Source organism: Mustelus asterias, chromosome 10 (genome assembly GCF_964213995.1).
Source record: "Mustelus asterias chromosome 10, sMusAst1.hap1.1, whole genome shotgun sequence".
NCBI classification, from domain to species: domain Eukaryota; kingdom Metazoa; phylum Chordata; class Chondrichthyes; order Carcharhiniformes; family Triakidae; genus Mustelus; species Mustelus asterias.
In genome coordinates, this window is record NC_135810.1 from 36850197 (window position 1) to 36871523 (window position 21327).

The window sequence follows — 21327 nt, forward strand, 5'->3', positions numbered from 1 at the left end:
TCTATGCCTCTCATATCTTATATACCTCTATTAGGTCTCCTCTCATCCTACATCTCTCCAAGGAGAAAAGACCGAGCTCCCTCAGCCTATCCTCATAAGGCATGCCACTCAATCCAGGCAACATCCTTGTAAATCTCCTCTGCACCCTTTCAATCTTTTCCACATCCTTCCTGTAATGAGGCGACCAGAACTGAGCACAGTACTCCAAGTGGGGTCTGACGAGGGTCTTATACAGCTACATCATTATTCCCGGACTCCTAAACTCAATCCCTCGATTGATAAAGGCCAGCACACCATATGCCTTCTTAACCACCTCCTCCACCTGTGGGGCCGATTTTAGAGTCCTATGGACCCGGACCCCAAGGTCCTTCTGATCCTCCACAGTACGAAGAGTCTTTCCCTTTATATTGTACTCCTTCATCCCATTTGACCGGCCAAAATGGACCACTACGCATTTATCTGGGTTGAAGTCCATCTGCCACTTCTCCGCCCAGTCTTGCATCCTATCTATGTCCCTCTGTAACTTCTGACATCCCTCCAGACTATCCACAACCCCACCAACCTTCGTGTCGTCGGCAAACTTACCAACCCATCCCTCCACTTCCACATCCAGGTCATTTATGAAAATGACAAACAGCAAGGGTCCCAGAACAGATCCCTGGGGCACTCCACTGGTGACCGACCTCCATTTAGAAAAAGACCCATCTATACACACTCTCTGCCTCCTTTGGGCAAGCCAGTTCTGGATCCACAGGGCAGCAGCCTCTTGGATCCCATGCCCTCTCACTTTTTCTAGAAGCCTTGCATGGGGGACCTTATCGAACGCCTTGCTAAAATCCATATAAACCACATCTACCGCTTTCCCTTCGTCAATGTATTTAGTCACATTTTCGAAGAACTCCACCAGGCTCGTAAGGCACGATCTGCCTTTGACAAAGCCATGCTGAGTATTCTTGAGCATACTAAACCTCTCTAAATGCTCATAAATCTTGTCCCTCAGGATCTTCTCCATCAGCTTACCAACCACTGAGGTTAGACTCACTGGTCGGTAATTTCCTGGGCTATCCCTATTCCCCTTCTTGAAAATAGGAACCACATCTGCAATCCTCCAATCCTCCGGCACCTCTCCTGTCTCGATCGACGACGCAAAGATCATCGCCAGAGGCTCTGCAATCTCTTCCCTCGCCTCCCACAGTAACCTGGGGTACATCCCATCCGGACCCGACGACTTATCTATCTTGATGCCATTCAAAGACTCCAGCACAACCTCTTTCTTAAAGTCCACATACTCAATCTTTTCAGTCCACCGCAAGCCCACAGTACATCCACCCAGGTCCTTCTCCTCTGTGAAAACCGAGGCAAAATACTCATTAAGCACCTCTGCCATTTCTACTAGTTCCGTACAGACTTTCCCGCCTTCACAATTTATAGGCCCTATTCCTTCACGTCTCATCCTTTTACTCTTCACATATTTATAGAACGCCTTAGGGTTTTCCTTAATCCTACTGCCAAGGCCTTCTCGTGACCCCTTCTGGCTCTCCTAATTTCCTTCTTTAGTCCCTTCCTACAAGCCGTATACTCATCTAGATCCCTATCTTCGCCAAGCTCTCTGAACCTTTTGTATGCTTTCCTTTTCTTCTCGACTAGGTCCCGCACAGCTTTCGTGCACCACGGTTCCTTTAATCTACCAACACCTCCCTGTCTGCTCGGAACGTTGTCCTGTAGAACTCTAGACAGACATTCCTTGAAAAAGTGCCACCTCTCTTCAGTACATTTCCCCGAGAATACCTCCTTCCAATTTACTCCTCTAATTTGCTGCCTTATGTCTTCATATTTCCCCTTATTCCATTTCAACGCTTTCCTAGCTTGCCTGATCCTCTCTTTTTCCAATGCAAGCATAAAGGAGATAATTGTTTGCACATCACTGAACACCAAGTTGAATATTGTAATAAACTCCCAATAACCCTCTGAATAAGAAATGCTCACATGTGTTTGTCACTTCCTATCTTGCACTTCATATATATTATATTTATATATATTATATATATTATATTTTTTCCATTCAGGTAATGTTAAGGAATAAACTGTAATGTTGCCTTTTTAAACATAGCAATAATTTTGTGAGATTTTGTCTGATGTTTCTCCTCATCTTAACTGATTTTAGCACCTTAGATCTTACCTTTAATGGTGACATTAATGTAAGAACTGTGGTGTAGATTAGTCCCTGGAATATTAGCATGACAGATGTACATTCCAGCAGTCTCTTCAGTTATATTTTCCAAGGTCAATTGATTGGAATTTGATCCTATCCCATTAACCTTCAAAAAAAATCAAGGATTTATATGTAAGTGTGAAAGAGTCAAGAAGTTTGAGTTTGTATCAGCCCTTAGTAGTGTGAGCACAATATTGAGTTAAAACACAGATTTCCCCCAACCTTGGGTGCTTTAGCTCATTTTGTAATTCATCCCAATCAGAACAGTTTGGTATGTTACAGGGATCACAAATCAAGTCTAAAATAATAAAAATAGCTTTCCCTACAAATTCAGTTCTTCTGCGTTAAAGCTCAGTGAAGCCAGATGGGGGTAAGAAGCACAACAGTTCAAATGCTGGAAATCTGAAGTAAAAACAGAAAATGCTGAAATACTCAACAGGTCTGGCCACACCTGTGAAGAGAGTAAGAGAGATAATATTGCAGGTCAAATCTACCAGCAAGTCTATGCCATCTTAAAATGGTTCTTCCCCAGTGCTCACACTTTTTTTCCCACTTCCTGTATTGCATGTCACTTGAATTATGCATTTTCTTCCACCAATACCATCCAGGTAATGTTAAGGAATAAATTACAATGCTTTAAAAAATAGTAATAATCTTGTGTGATTTTCTTCCCATTTTCTCAGGTGAAATTCATAGAATGTACAGTGCAGAAGGAGGCCATTTGGCCCATCGAGCCTGCACCAAACAATCTGATCCAGGTCTGTAATAAGTCCTCAGAGACATAAATCCCTTCACCAAGATCCCTTTATTTACAAGTCTGACAATAGCATACCGAGTTCTTTCAGTTAGCAGTCTACACTAGGAGTCCCAGGGCAACTGACACTCCTGGTTGTCATTTTTATTAATGACCTGGATGAGGGCATGGAAGGATGGATTAGTAAATTTGCGGATGACACTAAAGTCGGTGGAGTTGTAGACAGTGCGGAGGGAAGTGGCAGGTTACAGAGGAACATAGATAAACTGCAGAGCTGGGCTGAGAGGTGGCAAATGGAGTTTAATGCGGAAAAGTGTGAGGTGATTCACTTTGGAAGGAGTAACAGGAATACAGAGTACTGGGCCAATGGTAAGATACTTGGTAGTGTGGATGAACAGAGGGATCTGGGTGTCCATGTGCATAGATCCCTGAAAGTTGGCACCCAGGTTGATAGGGTTGTTAAGAAGGCGTACGGTGTTTTAGCTTTTATTGGTAGAGGGATTGAGTTTCGGAGCCAGGAGGTCATGCTGCAACTGTACAAAACTCTGGTGCGGCCGCATTTGGAGTATTGCGTACAGTTCTGGTCGCCGTATTATAGGAAAGATGTGGAAGTGTTGGAAAGGGTGCAGAGGAGATTTACCAGAATGTTGCCAGGTATGGTGGGAAAATCGTATGAGGAAAGGCTGAGGGGCTTGAGGTTGTTTTCATTCGAGAGAAGAAGGTTAAGAGGTGACTTAAGGGGTTTAGGAGAGCGATAGTTGTGGGGGACGCTATGGCTAGAGGCACGGACAGGCGGTTCTGTGGGAGTGAACGAGAATCCAGGATGGTAGTCTGCCTCCCTGGTGCCGGGGTACTGGATGTCTCCGAGAGGGTAGGAAGCATATTTAAAAAGGAAGGTAGTCAAACGGATGTGATTATACACATTGGTGAAAATGAAGTAGGTAGGAAGAGCAGGGGGGTCATACGAGAGAAATTCAGGGAGTTGGGTGCTAGGCTAAAACGTAAGGCCTCTAGGGTAGCAATCTCTGGACTGCTCCCGATGTCTAGTGCAAGTGAGGCTCGGAACAGGGAGATTCTACAGTTGAACGCGTGGCTAAAGGACTGGTGCAAGAGGGAGGGTTTTAAATTCATAGATAACTGGGAAATCTTCAAGTCAGGATGGCAACTGTACAGAAAGGATGGGTTACATCTTAACTGGAAGGGAGCAAATATCCTGGCTGGGAGTTTTGCTAGAGTGTTTCGGCAGGATTTAAACTAGTGTGGCAGGGGGGGGGGGGGAACAAAACAGTAGGTCAGTAAATACTGAGGCTGGGGTTGAGCTGGGGGCCAGGGCAAGGCTAGCTAAGAAAAGGAGCACTCTGGAGGAGGATGACCTGAGTGGGCCTGGAGGTCTGGAGTGCATCTGCTTCAATGCGAGGAGCGTAACGGGTAAAACAGACAAACTTAGGGCCTTAATGCTTATGCGGAATTTGGATGTGGTTGCGGTGACGGAAACTTGGTTAAAAGAAGGACAGGACTGGCAGCTGAATATTCTGGGGTATAAGTGTTTTAGGCGAGACAGAGGAGGGGCTAAAAAAGGTGGGGGAGTAGCGATATTAGTTAAGGAGCATATTACCGCGGTGCAGAGGGTAGACAACTTAGAGGGGTCATGTACTGAGTCGCTGTGGGTGGAACTCAGAAACAGGAAGGGTGCAGTCACTATGCTGGGGGTGTACTACAGACCACCCAACAGCCCACGGGAAGTGGAGGAAAGGATATGTCAGGAGATTCTGGATAGGTGCAGAAAAAATAGGGTTGTTGTAGTGGGGGACTTTAATTTCCCTGGCACAGACTGGAAAGTGCTTAGAGCTGGGGGTCCGGACGGGGAGGAATTTGTAAAATGCGTACTGGAAGGTTCTTTGGAACAGTGTGTAGATAGCCCGACTAGAGAGGGGGCTATACTGGACCTAGTTCTTGGAAATGAGCCCGGTCAGGTCGTCAAAGTTTCGGTAGGGGAACATAGGGCAAATAGTGACCACAACTCTGTTAACTTTAAGATGGTAATGGACAAGGATGAGTGCTGTCCTACGGGCAGGGTGCTAAATTGGGGGAAGGCTAACTATAGCCGGATTAGGCAGGAATTGGTGGATGTTGATTGGGAGAGGATGTTCGAGGGTAAGTCCGCATCTGGCATGTGGGAGTCTTTTAAGGAACTATTGATAAGGCTGCAGGATAGGCATGTGCCTGTAAAAAGGAAAGATAGGAAAGGTAGGATTCGAGAGCTGTGGATAACCAGGGAAATTGAGGATCTGATTAAAATGAAAAGGAAGGCGTACGTTAAGTCCAGGCAACAGAAAACAGATGGAGCTCTGGAGGAATACAGAGAGAGTAGGAAAGAACTCAAACGAGGAGTTAGAAGGGCAAAAAGAGGTCACGAGATGTTCTTGGCAGGCAGGATTAAGGAGAATCCTAAGGCATTCTATTCATACGTTAGGAACAAAAGAGTTGTCAGGGAGAAAATCGGACCTCTCAGGGACAAAGGAGGGGAATTATGCTTAGAACCCAAGGGAATAGGGGAGATCCTAAATGAATACTTTGCATCGGTATTCACGAAGGAGAGGGGCGTGTTAACCGGCAGTGTCTCGGAGGGAGGTGTTGACCCATTAGAGAAAATCTCCATTACAAGAGAGGAAGTGTTAGGTTTTTTCGGGAACATTAAAACTGACAAAGCCCCAGGGCCTGATGGCATCTATCCTCGACTCCTCAGGAAGACGAGAGATGAAATTGCTGGGCCCCTGACAGAAATCTTTGTCGCTTCTTTGGACACGGGTGAGGTCCCTGAGGATTGGAGGATAGCGAATGTGGTCCCGTTGTTTAAGAAGGGTAGCAGGGATAACCCAGGAAATTATAGGCCGGTGAGCTTGACGTCCGTGGTAGGGAAGTTGTTGGAGAGGATTCTTAGAGACAGGATGTATGTGCATTTAGAACGGAACAATCTCATTAGTGACAGACAGCATGGTTTTGTAAGAGGGAGGTCGTGCCTTACAAATTTGGTGGAGTTTTTTGAGGAAGTGACAAAAACAGTTGATGAAGAAAGGGCCGTGGATGTCGTCTATATGGATTTCAGTAAGGCATTTGACAAAGTCCCACATGGCAGGTTGGTTAAGAAGGTTAAGGCTCATGGGATACAAGGAGAAGTGGCTAGATGGGTGGAGAACTGGCTTGGCCATAGGAGACAGAGGGTAGTGGTCGAAGGGTCTTTTTCTGGCTGGATGTCTGTGACCAGTGGTGTTCCGCAGGGCTCTGAACTGGGACCTCTGCTATTTGTGATATATATAAATGATTTGGAAGAAGGTGTAACTGGTGTAATCAGCAAGTTTGCGGATGACACGAAGATGCCTGGACTTGCGGATAGCGAAGAGCATTGTCGGGCAATACAGCAGGATATAGATAGGCTGGAAAATGGGGCAGAGAGGTGGCAGATGGAGTTTAATCCAGATAAATGCGAAGCGATGCATTTTGGAAGAAATAATGTAGGGAGGAGTTATACAATAAATGGCAGCGTCATCAGGAGTATAGAAACACAGAGGGACCTAGGTGTGCAAGTCCACAAATCCTTGAAGGTGGCAACACAGGTGGAGAAGGTGGTGAAGAAGGCATATGGTATGCTTGCCTTTATAGGACGGGGTATAGAGTATAAAAGCCGGAGTCTGATGATGCAGCTGTATAGAACGCTGGTCAGGCCACATTTGGAGTACTGCATCCAGTTCTGGTCGCCGCACTACCAGAAGGGCGTGGAGGCGTTAGAGAGAGTGCAGAGAAGGTTTACCAGGATGTTGCCTGGTATGGAGGGTCTTAGCTATGAGGAGAGATTGGGTAGACTGGGGTTGTTCTCCCTGGAAAGACGGAGAATGAGGGGAGATCTAATAGAGGTGTACAAGATTATGAAGGGGATAGATAGGGTGAACGGTGGGAAGCTTTTTCCCACTCGGAGGTGACGTTCACGAGGGGTCACGGGCTCAAGGTGAGAGGGGCGAAGTATAACTCAGATATTAGAGGGATGTTTTTTACACAGAGGGTGGTGGGGGCCTGGAATGCGCTGCCAAGTAGGGTGGTGGAGGCAGGCACGCTGACATCATTTAAGACTTACCTGGATAGTCACATGAGCAGCCTGGGAATGGAGGGATACAAACGATTGGTCTAGTTGGACCAAGGAGCGGCACAGGCTTGGAGGGCCGAAGGGCCTGTTTCCTGTGCTGTACTGTTCTTTGTTCTTTAACTTAATAGAGGCATACAAGATGATCAGAGGATTAGATAGGGTGGATAGTGAGAGCCTTTTTCCTTGGATGGTGTTGGCTAGCACGAGGGGACATAGCTTTAAATTGAGGGGTGAGAGATTTAGGACAGATGTTAGAGGTAGGTTCTTTACTCAGAGAGTAGTCAGGGCGTGGCATGCCCTGCCTGCAGCAGTAGTGGACTCGTCAACATTAAGAGCATTCAAATGGTTATTGGATAAACATATGGATGATATTGGAATAGTGTAGATTAGAGGGGCTTTAGATTGGTTCCACTGGTCAGCGCAACATCGAGGGCCGAAGGGCCTGTACTGCGCTGTAATGTTCTATGTTCTATGGTTAAATACAAAGCAAGAGGCTCCCTGATTGGCCCATCAATTTGGCCCTTAATCAGGGAGTTCACATTCTAACAGGCCCACCTCAATTGCCTGATTAAAGTCATTATAAGGTCCTATCCCCGTAACCCCACATATTTACCCTCCTTATCTCCCTGACACTCGGGGAAATTTACCACTGCCAGTGATCCTAACCTGCATATCTTTGGACTTTGGGAAGAAACCAGAGCACCCGGAAGAAACCCACACAGACACGGGGAGAATGTGGAAACTCCACACAGACAGTGACCCGAGGCCAGAATTGAGCCTGGGTCCCTGGTGCTGTGAGGCAACAGTGCCAACTACTGCGCCACCGTGCTGCCCTAGATTGTCATATATATTCCAATGACCTCATACCTGGGGAGCAAAAGATAAATTTGACTCTGTAATTTGCTTTTAAAAGGTGCAATTTTATAACACTGATCTACCCTAAATTCACCAGGTTGCAACAATCTGTAAGAACTTTGGTTAATCGTATTACTCCAGGCTTCCCTCTGATCTTCTGCTGAAGTGCCCTCTAGCAATGACAAAACTTAAGGTAGTCATCCATACAAACTTCTGCAGCCATTTGTTTCCGAGACCATTTTTAACAATTTTTCTTCCAAAGGACGATTCCACAATGGAACAGACTGCCAAAGAAAATAGTCATAGACCCATCACTATAAATCTTCAAGATCAAATCTAAATCGAGTTGGACATTCTATATATTAACCATAGAATGCAGCAAGAAGGCTGCATCTCAAGGGGAATTAGGGATGGACAATAAATGTTGCCCTAGCCAGTGTTGCCTAGAACCCATGAATGAATAAAAAGAAATTTTCTTCATGTCGCCATTTTTTAAATCAACTTAGTCATCTCAATCTCCTGTAAGTGGCAGAAGCTTATGTACTGAAGCAACAGTTCTTTGCTCCACATTATTCTACTCAGCCCAACAAACAAACAAAAATAATTGATGAGTTCTGTAGAATATATTAATTAATTCATGTTTTAATGGTTTTAAACTATTCTCCTTTTTAATATCAATGAGACCATTACCTTTGTCCATCTGTAACGTGTGGTCACTGAACCGTTGGTGTGGCATGAAATGTTCAGAGCATCTCCAGGAAATACCTCATAGGGACCCTCAGGAGTAAATTCAATGTTGCTCAGATCTGGAAACAATAGTCCAGACCATACATTAAAGGAATTCAGCCAATAGGTACTAGAGTCACAGCAGAGTATAAAACTCAAGGTGCAAGAACTTCAGAAATGTAGGAATAAGTGGAATAGATGTTTGTTCTTAATACTTGCATTTGGAAAATTTGGTGGGACAATTACCAAAACTAACTTCTTGCTATTAACCTAAATCCATTACTAGCATGCAATCCTCAATGCTTGAATCTCCTCTCAACCTTGCATCCCTTACTAAAATCTACCCCAGTGAATTATCGGATTTCATTGTGTATCATTCTATTCTGAAACCAATACGATACAGTGAGCACTAATCTATGCTAAATACTAGTCTAAGTAACCGCATTTACTGCAGCACATTCCTGAATGGCCACATCATGAAGAGCAATGAAGTTGCTTTGTAATTTGTGGCTGTGAGCATATCTCTCCTCGACATCACAAATATCAACATTTTGATAGCAAATAAAAACACAAGTAAAACCTGTCAATTTACTGATATGACAGGCTGAACTTTGTTTCATTCACTGACAGGATATGAGCAACATGATCCATTGGTGCTTATGACTGTCAACAGATCCGTCATCCAACAAGAAGGCTGCCGCTGGGTTAGACAACAGCCCAGTGAGGGAAATAATAAACATGTTTTATGCAAATTTCTGTAAATTATTACAATCTAAAGAAAAAGCCTCATCTCTTTTTTAAGCAGTTTTGGGTGGCAATTTAAATTTCTTTCTCTGTCCCACCTGTTTTCTTGACTGCAAACTGCAAAGAAAACTCATTTAAATAGATTAATTCCATCAAAGGCTATTTGGTAATTTAACACTGTAAAATGTTACCATTGCACAATGTACACGAATCAAGTTGGAATCCATCTGACCCTTCAATGTATTCTCAGAAGGATGCAGTGATGTCTCACTGGAGACCACATCCACCAGTTTGTTTGAGGGGATATTTTTGAAGTTTCCACAGTCAAGTTTGTTATGTATGCACCTATCGACTGTGGTGCCTATCGAACCATGAGGTAGGCTTGATGACTTGAACACTGGGAACCCTTTATTGTAGGTGTTCGTGGTGGCGTCCGTGGTGGGGAAGTTGTTGGAGAAGATTCTTAGACATAGGATGTATGCGCATTTAGAAAGGAATAAACTCATTAACGATAGTCAGCATGGTTTTGTGAGAGGGAGGTCATGCCTCACTAACCTGGTGGAGTTTTTTGAAGAAGTGACCAGAATGGTTGACGAGGTAAGGGCCATGGATGTCGTCTATATGGACTTTAGTAAAGCATTTGACAAAGTCCCTCATGGTAGGCTGGTGAAAAAGGTTGGATCTCATGGAATAAAGGGGGAGGTGGCTAGATGGGTGGAGAACTGGCTTGGTCACAGAAGACAGAGGGTGGTAGTGGAAGGGTCTTTTTCCGGCTGGAGGCCTGTGACTAGTGGTGTTCCGCAGGGGTCTGTATTGGGACCTCTGCTGTTTGTGATTTATATAAATGACCTGGAAGAAGGTGTAACTGGGGTGATCAGTAAGTTTGCGGACGACACAAAATTGGCAGGACTTGCAGATAGTGAGGAGCATTGTCAGAAGCTACAGAAGGATATAGATAGGCTGGAAATTTGGGCAAAGAAATGGCAGATGGAGTTCAATCCTGATGAATGCGAAGTGATGCATTTTGGTAGAAATAATGTAGGGAGGAGCTATATGATAAATGGCAGAACCATAAGGGGTGTAGATACGCAGAGGGACCTGGGTGTGCAAGTCCACAGATCCTTGAAGGTGACGTCACAGGTGGAGAAGGTGGTGAAGAAGGCATATGGCATGCTTGCCTTTATAGGACAGGGCATGGAGTATAAAAGTTGGGGTCTGATGTTGCAGATGTATAGAACGTTGGTTCGGCCGCATTTGGAATACTGCGTCCAGTTCTGGTCGCCACACTACCAGAAGGACGTGGAGGCTTTGGAGAGATTACAGAGGAGGTTTACCAGGATGTTGTCTGGTATGGAGGGGCTTAGTTATGAGGAGAGATTGGGTAAACTGGGGTTGTTCTCCCTGGAAAGACGGAGGATGAGGGGAGACTTAATAGAGGTGTATAAAATTATGAAAGGCATAGATAGGGTGAACGGTGGGAAGCTTTTCCCCAGGTCGGTGGTGATGTTCACGAGGGGTCATAGGTTCAAGGTGAAGGGGGGGAGGTTTAACACAGATATCAGAAGGACATATTTTACACAGAGGGTGGTGGGGGCCTGGAATGCGCTGCCAGGCAAGGTGGTGGAGGCGGACACACTGGGAACGTTTAAGACTTATCTAGATAGCCATATGAACAGAGTGGGAATGGAGGGATACAAAAGAATGGTCTAGTTTGGACCAGGGAGCGGCGCGGGCTTGGAGGGCCAAAGGGCCTGTTCCTGTGCTGTATTGTTCTTTGTTCTTTGTGTGCACTGTTCATCAGTCAGATTTAAGACTGCACAACTGGGTCCCACACTGAGAGGAACTAAACCCCCAGGAATCACCTGACCTGCACTCTTAAGGGGGCAATATGCACCCCAAACCCCAACATACATTATATCCATATATTACAAGTTCAAGAGTGGTTTTCAGTTGCCTTCGTCATCAATTTACGGTGAAATCAACAGAGGGTTGACCTCTGATTGATACAAAACCTTGTAAATTACTTGTGCACAGAGAAATCAGGGGAGGATGGTAATCAAGCTTCTAACACAGAACTATCACTGTAAGTACCGAAATGTCAGGAAACAATCTTACATTCCTGTTATGTAAAGTCAATCCTCTGAAACTGAAGTTAGGATACAGGTGCTGATATTAAACCATTACGTACAGAACGCAATATGCAGCTGATTTGTTGCAGTGATAAAAGAGCTTTTCTGATGGAACATTGATCTAACTCTGTCCACTCTGGTGGACTATTGCCAGAAAATCAGGTTTGGGTTAGGGAGAAGGTTTCTCACTCATTATATATGCTTTAATGACAGTCACTAAGGTGAGTTGTAGATAAACTTAGAACCATAGAACCATAGAAAATTACAGCTCAGAAACAGGCCTTTTGGCCCTTCTTGTCTGTGCCGAACCATTTTATGCCTAGTCCCACTGACCAGCACTTGGACCATATCCCTCCACACCCCTCTCATCCATGAACCCGTCCAAGTTTTTCTTAAATGTTAAAAGCATTTACCACTTTATCCGGCAGCTCATTCCACACTCCCACCACTCTCTGCGTGAAGAAGCCCCCCCTAATATTCCCTTTAAACTTTTCTCCTTTCACCCTTAACCCATGCCCTCTGGTTTTTTCTCCCCTAGCCTCAGCGGAAAAAGCCTGCTTGCATTCACTCTATCTATACCCATCAAAATCTTATACACCTCTATCAAATCTCCCCTCAATCTTCTACGCTCCAGGGAATAAAGTCCCAACCTATTCAATCTCTCTCTGTAACTCAGCTTCTCAAGTCCCGGCAACATCCTTGTGAACCTTCTCTGCACTCTTTCAATCTTATTTACATCCTTCCTGTTACTAGGTGACCAAAACTGTACACAATACTCCAAATTCGGCCTCACCAATGCCTTATATAACCTTACCATAACACTCCAACTTTTATACTCGATACTCCGATTTATAAAGGCCAATGTACCAAAGGCACTCTTTACGACCCTATGTTCTTAATATAACTGTGATGCAAAAATGACTACTGCACAATTACACAGTATAAATAAACTGTGGCTGAATGTTTCCTTCCTGATACACTGCTGAATTATATCAGTTAGGTGTTAAAAATGGGTGGGCAGGTCCAGATTACAGCATTGTCTCCCCATTTCTGACACCAGCAATTTCCCTCAGCATGAGAAAGGGACCAGCTCACACTGCGTACATTTTGGTCCCCTTACCTTACAAAGGATATAGAAACACTGGAGGCAGTCCAAAGGAGATTCACCAGGCTAATTGCTGGGATGAGAGGGTCGTCCTATCAAGAAAGACTAAATAGGCTGCGTCTGTATTCCTTGGAGTTTAGAAGAGTCAGGGGTGACCATATTCAAACATATAAGGTCCTGAGGGTAGACACTAGGTCCTTCTAATGATCCAGCCTCCACCACCCCTTGGGACAGAGAATTCCAGAGGTTCACCACCCTCAAACAAATCAGCTGCATATTGCGTTCTGTACGTAATGGTTTAATATCAGCAACTGTATCCTAACTTCAGTTTCAGAGGATTGACTTTACATAACAGGAACGTAAGATTGTTTCCTGACATTTCGGTACTTACGATGGGCTTCAAAGGGTAGATGGTGAGATGTTTTCACGACTGGGAGAGTCTCAAACAAGGAGACGTAGCTACAAGATAAAGGGCCGGTCATTTAAAACAGAGGTGAATTGAGGGTGGTGAACCTCTGGAATTCTCTGTCCCAAGGGGTGGTGGAGGCTGGATCATTAGAAGTATTTAAAGTGGAGGTGGATAAATGCTTGATAGATCGAGGAATAGAGGGCTATGGGGAAATGGAACAGAAAAGTTGAAGCCTGCATAGTTCAGCCATGATTGTGTTGAATGGCGGGGCTGGCTTGAAGGACCTGGTGTCCTACTCCTGCTTCTATTTCTTGTGTTCTTGTCTTCTTGTGCGTCATTATCCCATACCCAGCTGCCCTACTTTGCCAACTCCAATCAGGAGCAGGAATTTCAGACCATCTGTAATGTTCAAGGAGTCGAGCCAGCCTTGGCTGGCAGCATATTTCACATCAACTCAAAGGTGAAGTGAGCCAAGGAAGGGCTATGGTTTGGCATCAGGATCTTAACAAAAGTTAAGTTCTGAAGCTTTTGCCAATACAACATGTCATAATTAAATGCTGCATTGTATATATATTTTTAATACAGTAATTGATCAGAGGGCTTTGTTTTGCAAAAGTTAAATTACCATTAAATTGAACAACACTGTGGGTGTGAAAACTCTTCAGCTACATTAGTGTATATTATCTATTTGATAAAGTGCTATTCTGCATTGCACAAATTTGGATTTGATTATGGTAAGCATCCCCTCTGCTTTCATGTTTTCCCTGAACATCAGCTGAGTCAACCATTTGAGTGTTTCAAAGTTTTGACAGATGGCTGAAATTTCACTAGCTTTGAGGTCCAGCTTAGCCATCTATTTGGCTGCTTTAAATTTGTGACAGATGGCTAAGCTAAAGGTTTTCTTATGCTCAGCTCAGGATGCTTTGTTAACAGAGTTGTTCAATTAAATCTCATTCTGAATGTTTGGCTGAGTTGCAAACCCATTGATGGAGTCTGCTCAGCAGGCATTGTTGATAGGGGCTATGTGAGCCTGGTCATTAGACAGATTTATGGCCAGTTAAGAGGAATGTAGTTTTTAAGTGCATTTTCAAGTATTATTTCTTTATTTTGCCAGATTTATGAGCTGTTAGGAGGATTATGGTTTTTAAGTTGATGTTCAAGTAGAGTTTGTTCATTTTGACAGATTTAGAATCTTATCAAATACTTCCAAATGTTATTATGGGGCTTGTGAGTTATGCTTATAGTAGGTACCAGGTTGAGTGGGTTGGGAAGTGTGTTGGGAGGTAAGAGGGTAAATGAGAGAAGGTCTAAGGGAGTGATTAAGGGCAGTATCTTGAGTTCACTCTCTCCGTCCACCGGAATGATGAATGATCCGGTGAAACCCGGAAATCATGAATCTCACAAGTGAGATTGCGATTTCTGATTTTCGCCGCCACTCGCCAGCGACTTAATCAGGTTCACACCCATAAGGACATGAACCCGATTTTTAAAAATTCATTCATGGGACATGGGCATTGCTGGCTGGCCAGCATTTATTGCCCATCCCTAATTGCCCTTGAGAAGGTGGTGATGAGCTGCCATCTTGAATCACTGCAGTCCATGTGCTGTGCGTTGACAATATATTTTAATAGATTTACATCTCATCGGACACGCACCTGCCAGATATTGAGCCCACACCATAATTTCAAACCTTGCCAACAGTGATGTTACATCAACGAGGCTTACAACAGGTTCACCCAGATGCAAACCTGTCATGGGGATCCCCCGGGGGTGTAAAAGTGCCAACCTGGCATTGCCAACTTGTGCCAGGGCAAGGGTGGGGGGATTCATTTATTTGTGGTGGTGGGGGGGAATGACATGGGAGCTGGGGATGCCAGCGATGTTCAGTGGCAACAGAAGGGGTTGCCTGTGTTGATTGTTTGGAGGGGACAGATGCCAACTCTGACCATGGAAGGCACGGGGGAAAGAGGCTGGCGGTGAATATTGGCTCTGACCACGGAAGTGGGGGGTGGTGAATGCTGGCTCTGACTGCCGATGGAGGGGATAGGAACCTTTGCAAGGACTCAGAGCAGGGGGAATTAAGAATAACAGGAAAAGGCAGTAAGGAGAATAAGGAAAGCGTTGGGCAGGGAAATCAAGGGCCAGAATCAGATAAGGATTGAGTAAAAAATAGTAGGAAAGGGAAAAGAAACGTTAAATGTGCCCACCTTAAGGTTTTGTATCTGATAGCTTGGAGCATTCAAAACAAAATGGATGAATTAGTTGCACAGATAGATGTAAAGGGGTATGATATATTTGGCATTAGAGAGACATGGCTCCAAGGTGAGCAAGGATCGGAAATAAACATTGAGGGCTAAGAAGGACAGCGGGAAAGGAAAAGGTGGTAGAGTTGCATTGTTGATTAAAGATGATATTGATACACTATTGAGGAAAGATATTAGCATAGATGATGTGGAATCTGTATGGGTTGAGTTAAGAAACAACAAGGGGCAAAAAACATTGGTGTGGGTGGTATATACACCATTAAACTGTAGTGGTAATGTTGGGAAAAGCATTAGACAGGAAATCAGAAATGCATGTGTTAAAGGAACATCTGTGATCATGGATGACTTTAATCTGTATGTAGAATGGGAGAGTCAAATTAGTCACAGTACAATATAGGAGGAATTTCTGGAGTGCATACACGATGGTTTTCTGGAGCAATATGTTGAGGAACCAACAAGGGAGCAGGCCATCTTGGACTGGTGTTATGCAATGAGAAAGGATTAGTTGGCAATCTGGTTGTGAGAGACCCCTTGGGGATGAGTGACCATAATATAGTAGAATTCTTTGTCGGGGTGGATAATGATGTAGTTGATTCTGAGACCAGAGTCCTGAATCTCAATAAAGATAACTATGATGGTATGCAAAGTCTCACAATACCAGGCTAAAGTCCAACAGGTTTATTTGGAATCGCAAGCTTTCAGAGTGCTGCTCCTTCATCACTCACCTGACTCAGCAAAGGAGGACCATGGGATTGATTAAGAAGGGAAAAATGGAGTATGAAAGTAAGCTAGAAGGGAACATAAAAATTGATAGTAAAAGTTTCTATAGATATGTAACGAGAAAATGATTGACAAAAACTAATGAATTACAGTCAGAAATGGGAGAATTCATATTGGGGAATAAAGAAATGGCTGAGGAATTAAATTTGTACTTTGCTTCAGTCTTCACAAAAGAAAACATGAATAATGTGCTAGAAGTGCTGAGAGAAACATGTTTTAGTCAGAAGCTGAAGGAAATGAGCATTAGTAGAAAAATGGATTTGGGGAAATTGATGTGATTGAAGGTGGGTAAATCTCCTGGTCCTGATCATTTTCATCCCAGAATACTTAAGGAAGTGGCCCTGGAAATAGGAGATCCATTGGTGGTTATGTTCTAAAATTGTTCTTACAGATTGGAGGGTAGCTAATGTAAGCTGGCTATTCAAAAAGGGAGGTAGAGAGAAAACAGGGAACGATAGACCAGTGAACCTAACGTCGATACTGGGGAAGTTGCCAGAGTCTGTTATCAAGAATTTCATAACTCGACATTTGGAAGGCAGTGGTATAATCAGACAAAGTAAACTTGGATTTACAGATGAGAAATTATGCTTGACAAATCTATTGGAATTCTTTGAGGATGTAACTAGTAGAATTGACCAAGGAGAACCAGTGGATGTGGTTTATTTAGACTTTCAGAAAGCTTCAACAAGGTCTCACATAACAGACTAAACAGATCTAAAGTTAAAGCACATGGGATTGCAGGTAATGTCTTGAGATAGATAGAAAGCTGGCTAGCAGATAGGAAGCAAAGAGGGCAAGAAGGGGCCTTTTTCTGATTGGCAATCAGTGACTAATAGGGTTCCACAGGGATCTGGACTAGGACCCCAACTGTTCACGTTATATATTGATGATTTGGAAGAGGGAACTGAATGTATTATCTCCAAATTTTGCAAAAGATACAAAGTTGGATGGAGGGTGAGCTGTGAGAAAGATGCAGAGATGCTTCAACGTGATTTGGACAGGCTGAGTGTTTGGGTTTCTGCATGGCAGATGCAATATAATGTGGATAAATGTGAGGCTATCCACTTTGGTAGCAATAATAGGAAGACAGATTATTACTTAATGGGTGTAAATTGAGAGAGGTGGATACTCAATGAGACCTTGGAATCCTCGTGCATCAGTCGCTGTAAGTAAGTGCGCAGGTACAGCAGGCAGAAGGCAAATGGTATGTTGGCCTTCATAGCGAGAGGATTTGTGTACAGGGATAGGGATGTTTTGCTACAATTGTGTAAGGCATTTGTGAGGCCACACCTGGAGTATTGTGTATGCAGTTTTGGTGTCCTTATCTGAGGAAGGATGCCCTTGCTATAGAGGGAGTACAGCAAAGGTTTACCAGGCTGATTCCTGGAATGGCAGGTCTGTCATATGAGGAGAGATTAAGAGGTTAGCATTATATTCACTGGAGTTTAGAAGAGTGAGAGGATCTCATAGAAACTTATAAAATTCTAACAGGGTTAGATAGGGTAGATTCAGAAAGAATGTTCCCAATGCTGCGGGAGTCCAGCATCAGGGGTCATAGTTTGAGGATAAGGGGTAAATCTTTTAGAACTGAGGTGAGGAGAAATTTCTTCACCCAGAGGGAGGTTAATGTTTGGAATTCACTACCCCGAATGTAGTTAAGGCCAAAACCTTGTCTGAATTGAAGATGAAATTACATGTAGCTTTTGGGGCTAAAGGGATCAAGGGATATGGGAGAAAGGGGAAATCAGGATATTGAATTCGATGATCAGCCATGATCAAGATGAATGGTGGAGTAGGCTCAAAGGGCCAAATGGCCTACTCCTGCTTCTAGTTTCTATGTTTTTATGCCAGCCCTGACTAAGGAGGGCTGGGGGGATGGCAGGGGGTGGGGGGAATCCTGAGACCTCTGTGGTGGGGTGGGTGTTGGGGGGAGAGTTTTTTTTGGTCTGATCAGGGCACCCTTAAACATGGTTCCCCAATCTCAGTACGGCCCGGCTTAGCTGGCGTGTTTAGGCCCCACCTCTCTACACAAAGGCATCAAACGCACCCTTTTTTGTGACATGGTGTCATTAAATCTGGAGAGAAAGCTGGTCTGTTTCTCTGGAGAGAAATACACCATTTTTCTCACTGGGACCAACACTCTGTCAAATTCTGGTAAGTTCGCCCCTCCGGGGTTTGGGTACAGGAGTATGGTTAAGAGTGGGTTATGGGGTGAGTGTTATTGTGGGTGAGGGTGAAGGGGATAAGGAAAGGGCCAAGGAGTGAAAGGGTCATGTGGCCTTGCATTCATCTCCAGAACTGGGCCAATATCTCAGTGAACAGCGATGGGCTTTCTTTGCTGTTCCGACTTGTAGTTTATTTAGGACTATGCTCCCTTCAAGTAGCCAGACAAAGTATTGTTCAAATGGTTTATTCTGTAGCTATAGGGGTCTGGAAGATCATTAAGGCCAGCCAGAGTACAAAATTCAGGAATACACAAGATATAGTTTCAGATTCAGTTACAAGTAATTAATAAATACCAATAAAGGTATAGGAGCTATCTCTGTCATTCACAGCTATTGATTAAGGTTACATCTTGCATAAGATACAATGTTAAACACCAATCACTACAATCTTGCACTTGCTTAATTATAATATCCAATCAGCATGGAGACTTAATCATGTTAGCTGACCTAATTCATTATTGTTACAAGTTTTCATTGATGTCCCAGTTTATAACTGTGTTTGTGCTTATTACTCCCCCCCTCCCATGTCTAGATGTCTAATATAGAACATAGAACATAGAACAGTACAGCACAGAACAGGCCCTTCGGCCCACGATGTTGTGCCGAGCTTTATCTGAAACCAAGATCAAGCTATCCCACTCCCTATCATCCTGGTGTGCTCCATGTGCCTATCCAATAACCGCTTAAATGTTTCTAAAGTGTCTGACTCCACTATCACTGCAGGCAGTCCATTCCACACCCCAACCACTCTCTGCGTAAAGAACCTAAATATAATATAATGAATTCTCTCGGACTAAAGGTCTTGACACTTACCAGTGTCAACTTTTATAAAGACTTCTGGTTTGTCTCATAACAGTGTACATGATTTTTAAACTTTTGTGATTATTAACCCTTTCAGGCCTTATAACCTGACAATCTCAGAATAGGTCTGCCTCTGTTTCCACCTCGAGCCTTTTGTGAGGGATGGCACGCTCAACTCCAGCTCGTCCCTGACTCTCCACCATGAAAATAGTCTGAGTGGGCATTGCCAGTCAGGATGCAGAATTGTGACATTGGGAAATCCTGAGATTTCCAATTACCACCTCCAAGTTGAAAACCCAGCCCAAAATATTCAAATAGCAATGATGTTTGATTGATGTCGATTGATAGTGTCTCAGAGGGGTGTGTAAATCCTTTAGAACAAGTCATCATTACGTGGAAGGAAGTGTTGGGTGAATTAAAAAGCATTAAGGTAGACAAATCCCCAGGGCCAGATGGCATCTATCCCAGATTACTGAGGGAGACAAGAGCCGAAATTGCTGGGCCTCTAACAGAAATCTTTGTTTCTTCATTGGCCACTGGTGAGGTCCTAGAGAATTGGAGGATAGTCAATGTTGTCCCATTATTACAGAAGGGTAGCAAGGATAACCTATCAATTTTAGGCCAGTGAGCTTGCCCTCAGTGAGAGTGAAACTATTGGAGAAGATTCTTAGGAATAGGATCTATACGCATTTGGAACTGAATGGTCTTGTTAGTGACAGACAGCATGGTTTTTTTACAAGGGAGGTCATGTCTCACTAATTTAATTGAGTTTTTTGAGGAGGTGACAAAAAAAAATTGACGAGGGAAGGGCTGTGGATGTTGTCTACGTGGACTTTAGTAAAGTATTCAACAAGGTTCCTCATGGCAGGCTGGTGCAAAAGATTAAATCTCATGGGATCAGGGGTGAACTAGCTAGATGGATTCAGAACTGGTTTGGCCATAAACCGGCATAAACCATCCAACGCTGGCATCTCCACATCTTGGCCATAAAAGACAGAGGCGGTGAAAAGGGTTTTTCTGAATGGAGGTCTGTAACTAGTGGTGTTTCGCAGGGATCAGTGCTGGGACCTCTGCTGTTTGTAATATATATAAATGACTTGGAAGAAAATGTAGATGGTCTGATTTGCACATTTGCGGATGATACTAAGATTGGCGGAGTTGCGGATACTGATAAAGATTGTCAGAGAATACAGCAGGATATAGATAGCCTGGAAAATTGGGCGGAGAAATGGCAGATGGAAGTTAATATGGACAAATGTGAGGTGATGCCTTTTGGTAGATCCAATTCAGGTGGGAGTAATAAAATAAATGGTAGAGCCATCAGGAGCATAGACACACAGAGAGATCTAGAAGTACAGGTCCACGGACCCTTGAAAGTGGCAGCACAGGTAGAAAAGATGGTGAAGGAGGCATATAGAAACATAGAAACCCTACAGTGCAGAAGGAGGCCATTCGGCCCATCGAGTCTGCACCGAGCACAATCCCACCCAGGCCCTACCCCCACATATTTTACCCACTAATCTCTCTAACCTACGCATCCCAGGACTCTAAGGGGCAATTTTTAACCTGGCCAATCAACCTAACCCGCACATCTTTGGACTGTGGGAGGAAACCGGAGCACCCGGAGGAAACCCACGCAGACACGAGGAGAATGTGCAAACTCCACACAGACAGTGACCCGAGCCGGGAATCGAACCCGGGACTCTGGAGCTGTGAAGCAGCAGTGCTAACCACTGTGCTACCGTGCCGCCCGTGGCATGGTAGCACAGTGGCATGCTTGCCTTCATCAGATGGGGCACCGAGTATAAAAGTTGGCAAATTATGTTACAGTTGTATAAAACATTGGTTAGGCCATATTTGGAATACTGTGTCCAATTCTGGTCACCACAAACCAGAAGGACGTGGAGGCTTTGGAGAGAGTGCAGAAAAGGTTTACCAGAATGTTCTCTGGTATGTGGAGGGTATTAGCTATGAGGAGAGATTGAATGAACTGGGATTGTTCTCCCTGGAAAGACGGAGGCTGAGGGGCGACCTGATAGAAGTTTATAAAATTATGAGAGGTATAAATAGGGTGAACAGTTGGAAGCTTTTCCCCAGGGCAGAAATGACAATTACAAGGGGTCACAAGTTAAAGATAAGGGGGAAAGGTTTAGTGGAGATGTGCGGGGGATGTTTTTTACACAGA

The 21327-nt window shown here is 44.1% G+C and overlaps 1 protein-coding gene across 2 annotated transcripts in view; it reads right to left on the bottom strand.

Moving 5' to 3' along the window:
• The window catches only part of LOC144499557 (T-cell surface protein tactile-like), a 186250-nt gene that overhangs the window by 45791 nt on the left and 119132 nt on the right, over positions 1-21327 (bottom strand). Inside the window, exons 8-9 of one of the 2 annotated variants that reach the window (XM_078221660.1) lie at positions 8650-8765; positions 2180-2318 (exon numbers count right to left, since the gene is read on the bottom strand). The exons of the other annotated variant lie outside the window; for it this stretch is intronic. Of the exons in view, the coding sequence (XP_078077786.1) occupies positions 2180-2318; positions 8650-8765 (255 nt within the window). The remainder of the gene's footprint in view (positions 1-2179; positions 2319-8649; positions 8766-21327) is intronic. 2 annotated transcript variants of the gene reach the window in all.